Raw genomic sequence first — 6731 nt, 5'->3', positions numbered from 1 at the left:
TAGACAGGCTAAAGTTGAATCCCTACAATATATGAGATTTGCAAAGTTGGGTGCGTAGAACAGCATCAGCTGATCTGCAGGAATTGTAGACTGGATTTGACTTTGTGACCTCCATCAGTTAATGCTATGCTTATTTATGTTCATTGAAATAGTGAAATCTAATTTTTTACTGTTTAAAACAATGTTGATGTTCTGGTAAAAGAAACCTAAATTGATTAAATTATGAAATAAACTTCTTTTGAGAATCCTTCTAAACAGCACAAGTGATGGGGTTCGTCTGTTCTTTAGCTACAAATTCCCATAAAAACGATGGCTTTAGTCACACTGTGATTTAAGGAGCTGAAAATGAAAAGCTCTGCTTCACAGATACTGTGGCGTGATGAAATCTAGAATTACCAAACTTCTTGGCAGGAGCAGGGAGGTGATGCCAACACTGATGGAGAGGTCTTAGTAAAAAGCACCTCAGCATTGCTGATTCTGAGTTTGATGTGAGCTCGAGGCAAGAAAAGATGTGGATGAAAATATAAAAATGGAGATGGATGTTTTTTTGCCATAGAGGGCTGTGAGAACTACAAGCGTAATGATCGATGAAGCAAAGGCCCCCGAGTGAACTCCGGATTCTGCTCTATCTCTGATCCTTCGTGTTGCTTTTTATGAAGCTGATGTCTATATTTCAAGCCTCATAAAGTTCATCTTTCCTCCATCCCCTACTCTCCGTCTCTGCCTTTAAATTTCTCTCCTCTCGGTTGGGTCATTCCATCCTCTCTCCCTCATGCTGGTGAGCCTTTCCAGTGTGAAAACATAAAACTATAAATCAACATCAGATTGAGACTTAAGTGAGGGGAAAATGCCTCTGACTTGACCTCCTGTGAGCTGCCATTCTCAGCGTGAATACATCATTCAGAATGACCTCTGTGTTTGTTTTTGTGCAGCCTGGCTTCTCAAAGCTACTCTTTCATAGAAGGTTACGTGTTAGACGGGAAAGGGAACAAGTGCAATTCAACCACTAGTGTAGCGATAACATCACATAAGGTGGTCTATAATACTGAGGGGCTATCAGTGCTGTCGCCAAGGTGGGCTGCCGTGGACTGGCAGAATTTCAGCCCCCAAATACTTGCTCTAATAGATCTCAGTGAGAGAGTGTATTTACACAGAGAAATAACAGGGAAGCCCATGCAGTAGTGTCCGGTGACCAGTGCCAACATGTGGGGATATTAATAGCAGGGTGGGCAGGTGATAGCATTCTGAGAACAGATGGAGCCTTTGATATTCTCCCCTCAGATCTCTATTTAAAAGCCAAAAGCAAAATGAAAGCACAAGACCAAGAGGACAGGTGTGGTAAAAGGGACATGCAGCATGCGTGTGTCCAGATAAAACGAGGCACCGAGAGGCACGGGTCTTCTCTATTATTGGGAATTCCATTGGCTGTTCATGCAGCAGATGAATGGGGTTGGTGTGCTGCTCCGTTACATACACCAATGCCTGAAATGCAGAGGATTACTGTGTCTGCAGAAATATACCGCAAAGCATGTGCCACTCTCCAGCACATTCTGACATAGGCTTGCAGCACGCTCATTATAGGGCCTGGTTTGTCTTGGTGTTTATGTGTTAACACCACATATGAACACCCAGTCCTGGAGCCACATTTCAAACCCTACTACAGCTAATAACAAAATAAAAAAACGCTGGTAGTTTATATTGTAGCATTTATGCGCATGTAAGGTATGCTAACATGGGCTTAGTAGTTACAATTCATGCAATTTCATCAATGCATTTATTATTTTTTGTTATTTTAATTATTTTAAAATTTTAACATACAAACTGTCACTGGCAACACACCTGGAATTAGGAGAAGGGTTTGGGCTAGATTCATCTTCTGAGGTAAACCTACCCTGACTAAATATTTTGGAGACTTGTGAAATGTAAGTAGTTTTTCATGTGATGTACATCAGAATTGTTATTTTCTTTGTTTTCTTTTACAAATTCTGGTTGAGTCAGGTTTAGAGTCAGCATCGATAAAAATTATCGCCCCTTTATAGTCGCGTCTTTGAGTCTGCTAAAGCCCAAATTAACTAAATTTCACCATAGGATGATGGGTGTGTCCATGTCTGCAACAGAGTGTAACCCTGTTAACTTTCTGGTATCCAAGTCCTTACAGTGGAAACCTAGCCATTTATTTTGGTTGAAGCCAAAACTGTTTGGGGTTTTTTTTCGACTGCTTTTGATTTCTGTGTGTCAGATTATTGTCTTACTAATGAGAAAACTTGGAAAGCAATTATATAAACACAAAAATTGCATATTGTAATTGCCTTGATTGAATGGAGCTAGGGTTGGGGTTATCTAGACCATAGACCTTATTTAGTCCTAACTTATAACCCTAATCGTAGGCTTGCAAAGTAGGCTATATGAATTTGGGGTTTTGAAAGCTTTTCTCCCAAATGTAACAAACACAGTAAAAGTTTAAAATTCTACAAATCTAAAAAGAACACCATAAAATCCATATGGTTTGTCAGTTACTGGCCCTTTAAGTACTAGTACAGCTATAATTTAAAAAGACTGGGACATATGCATTGTGTGTTTTGTGATGAGGCAATGCATTGGAAACTGTACTTATTTTAACAGTTACAATTGTCTTCCTCTACATGTACAGCAAGGGATTCGCAACTTCCAGCAACATGGTTCATGAAAATCAGACACCCCTGTGCTTCAGAAGGGCTTGAAGGGGTCCGTAGGGGTATGGTTGAAGCTAGCATCGGCGAAGATGGCCAGCGTGCCCACAGTGGTGAAAACGACGAAAATCCACAGGAACATCCGGTCCACAACCATTGCCACATATTGCCAATCTTCTTTCAGCTAAAAGAGGCCAGCGAAAGACAAGAGATTAAAAAGAGAAAGAACGGTACGATAGAAAGAAAATGAATATGAGGAAAGGAAAATAGTGGGAAAATGGCAAAAGACAGACAGACACAAGAGACAAAAAGACAACAGTACAAACGTCAGAAATAAAGCCATGTTGTTCAGATAAACAGTAGAGAGGAAGAAAAAATGGAATAAACATATTAATGGTCTAAGGTTTAAGTAAATGATAGCTCTAACCCTAACCCTGTGATAATATGTTTGTGCTCCTCAAAAATGTCATCTCAAATCTTGACAATTAGGAGACAAAGAAAACTGTCATTCTAAGTGATATGCATTACAAAAATACTTTTGCTTGGTTTATGTTTAAGGTTTAGGGTTAGGGGTCATCACTAAAGACAACTTAGATATGCAGTGATTAAGCTTTATCTGTTGAATGCTCGAAATGATCAAACCCTGCCCTTCACTCCAGATGTGACCTTGTGGATCTTAGAAGGTTAAACGTGCTCAAACATTCAAACTTACCGCCTCATAGTCTTTTTCAGCCTGCAGAGCCTCGGCTATGTATGTGATGGCCTCCATGGCTGACTTGAGCTCATCAGGTAGTGCAAGGTAGGTACTGGGGCCATCAATGAACTTCCTCAGGTCTGTGCATATGCCATCCGGCTGGTACCTTCATGACAGCACAATTATAATAATGTTACAGAAAAGTATCAATAATAAACAAAATATTGTGATGGTAAATATATATGTCTGGACGGATTCAGGAAAAAGACAGACAAAGAGTGTCAACACCCAAAGACAACAAATGCACACGAGCGTGCAGAATGTAGCGATGTGTGAGCAGGTGTCAGCCCACGCTAATTAAAAGCTGTAAAATAGCTCAGCTTTTATGAGCTGGGCTGCGCGTCTCCTTTGCACTCTACTGTCAACCACAGAGGAATAATGAGAAGGTCAGAGGAGCTCCCCGGGTCCCCCTCTGCGAGTTTGTACAAGGCGCTGCCCTTCACATGCTGACCAAGCTGCTCTGTGTGTGCGTGTGCATGTCTCTGTGTTTAGTTGTTGCCCTTAGTTACCAACTGTCAGCTGCTGCTGGGTGCCAGGAGTTATTGGGAGAAGCTAGTAGAAATGTGTTGTGTGTACCTGTGTGACTCTGCTGTCAGTTATAAATACTGTATTAACATGACAGTTCTAACTTTAGAGGTCAAGTTATTTTTCATTTCTTTATTTTCAAAACATAGAAAGTAAAAAATGTGTTACGTCACTTAGTTACATCGCAAACAGACAATCTTCGAAGGCACTTTATAATTTGCAATTATTATTTTATTTTATTTTATTTTATTTTTATCATGTCTGCTTTCAGACTAGTTAAAACAAAATATCCAAAATGCTTTTTTACAGTTGTTTACAATTACCAAACATTGACTATTTTATATTTATACAAATTAATACATATGTAGTTTACATATTTAAATACATGTATTTAGGATGTGAGTAATTTATTGTTAAAGGGTATTTAAAATTGTTTTGAATAAATAATGCATGAAATTTTATGACTCTCCCCAATAAACTCAGACAAGCCTGTTATTAGAAGTTAATTCGTCATCAGCACCATAACAATATGATCAAACAAGTCGTTAAATATGACCAAAATTTGTAATATATAGTTAGATTAGATCATGCTAACTGCTAACTGAAGCCTGCCTTGTCATTGATGAGTTACTGTTGCTATGATAATCTGGTAGTAAATCAAGAGCTCCCACCATCAGTGTTTCCAATTTAGCGACTTTGTCGCTATATTTAGCGAGTTTTCAGACCCCCTAGCGACTTTTTTTCTAAAAAAAAAAAGTCGCTAAAAAAGACGTGAAAGACATTACAAAAAACAATAATTGCTAAAAGAAATTTAATTTGTAGTTCTAAATAAATTCTAAATGCATTTAGGACGTTTTTTGCTCACTTTATGTCTCGTCCACGATGTTATTTCTCTCTCCAGCAGCATAGGTTACAATTACATTAGCATGACCAATTATGCAAATTAGGTGATGACGTCATTTAGCGACTTCTAGCGACTTTTAGGACAACCAATAGCGATTTTCCTTACTGAGGAGTTGGCAACACTGCCCACCATCCAGCCAAGAAGTAACGTACACGTGTGAATGCCCTGTTACTACTACCACTATAATTATAAATGTTAGCCAGCTTTAACATCTGGTCAAACCACAGCAAGTATGTCAGTCTAGTATCAAAAATGTTAATTGTACTAAAATGGGCATTGTGGCATTATTTCCATCAGTCCACTCTTATGTGTCTGGATTTAAAAGCAAGAGAAAGACCGTGTTTCTAAGTTAGTCGGCACACTCTCGCACTAGCAACACAAAGTCTTACACTTTCCTTCTTTTTCTACCCCCAAAAATGTGCGCTCCTGGAATGCATTACTTTCAAATTTGTGCTCAATACCATGAAAAAAACCCATAACTTAACAATTCATTGTCATAAACATAAAAACATTTTACTTTTTCGTGGCTATTTCACAACCTTCTGTGAGATCAGACCGTTTCTTATGAATTCAACTTGTTATCTTGAATTCTATTATTCTATTATTGAATTCTGACTTCTTGTTGAACACTGATATAGTCTTGCTTCACACAGTTGATAATTTCCATTACATAACTCATTCTATAATTTTTCGGTAATAATTCTTGCACAGAATCATGCAGCATGTCCTTCAACAATGGCACATTAATTATGTCCTTGTTGCCTTCAGCAGAAAGACACACTAAGACCTCCTATACTTCTATGAACTTACGAAGTCATACAGCATGCAAGCACATCACAGCTGAAGTGTTTTTCTGAGAAGTAGCATTGCTTAAGTTCCAGCCTAAAAGTTTATGGATTTTCACCTGACGTCAATGACCTCTACAAAGGCAGCACTTCTTTGCAGAGCAGCTGCTTTTCTTATGAAACACCTCAAATATTAAACACCTCCTTTAAAAAACATTTCAAAAAAAAAAAAAAAAAGATTGACAGGATAGGCAGCTCTCCACCAGAGGGCAGTGTAGCACAACGTTAAAAGTGGTAACCTCTCAGGCAGGACAGAGGAGACAGCTGCTTGGTATTCTTTGCATGAAATTAGAGGTTTGCAACACAGCGCTGCCACCGCTGCTCATCCTGCGAGTGTGGCAGGTGAAGAATCTGTGACCTAAGAAGGATGAAGTCCTATCAGGTTGAGAGAGAAAGGAAAAAGGGAGGGGGAGACACAGTGTGGCCTCTTAACCCCCTCCTCCCTTTTCCCTCCCGTACGGCTCAAAGCAGCACTTCATCAGCGAGAAGTAAATGAGTATTCAGGAGACTAATTCAACTAAAACTGGCTGCGTCTGGTGCCAAGACATGCACTAAACCCAATTAAGAGAGGCGCGCGAATGTACGCGTTTACCCAAGAGAGATACTGCTGTCTCATCAAATTCCTCTAACAGAGCCCCTCCCCCCTCACTGTTCATTCACCTAGACAGTGACTCTAATGTGTCAGAGTCCATTTGGGTGGGTCATTATTGTTTTAGCAAAGATTCTTTTCCTCTAGACATATCTAATTTCTCCCAGGAGAACAGATTGGGGGACAGCTACACACTGTGAAGCAAACTTCATGGTGTATTGTGAGAGCAGCAGGAATGCACGTTAGTTGACAGTGTCGTATGGCTGATTGGGAAGACATACAGGTCCCCATCTTATGTAACTACTTAAGGAAGGTCAAAAAATTTTCATGCACAAAGGATCGAGACTGGGGTTACTGTAATTCAATTTGTTGCCAAATTGTGAGGCAACACTGGCCTGCATCCAGCTCTTTACTCAACATCATCGGAACTGTGGAACTTTTGATG

At 39.5% G+C, this 6731-nt stretch overlaps 1 protein-coding gene across 1 annotated transcript in view; it reads right to left on the bottom strand.

Moving 5' to 3' along the window:
* Positions 1-2240: 2240 nt before the first annotated feature.
* The window catches only part of chrnb1 (cholinergic receptor, nicotinic, beta 1 (muscle)), a 32150-nt gene continuing 27659 nt past the window's right edge, over positions 2241-6731 (bottom strand). Inside the window, exons 10-11 of the mRNA XM_006807188.3 lie at positions 3382-3529; positions 2241-2853 (exon numbers count right to left, since the gene is read on the bottom strand). Coding sequence (XP_006807251.2) covers positions 2707-2853; positions 3382-3529 — 295 coding nt within the window. The 3' untranslated portion in view covers positions 2241-2706. The remainder of the gene's footprint in view (positions 2854-3381; positions 3530-6731) is intronic.

Source organism: Neolamprologus brichardi, chromosome 3, assembly GCF_056152115.1.
Source record: "Neolamprologus brichardi isolate AB-2024 chromosome 3, ASM5615211v1, whole genome shotgun sequence".
NCBI classification, from domain to species: Eukaryota; Metazoa; Chordata; class Actinopteri; order Cichliformes; family Cichlidae; genus Neolamprologus; species Neolamprologus brichardi.
Note: the sequence above shows the minus strand (reverse complement) of the source record. Positions and strands in the feature narration are given on the sequence as shown.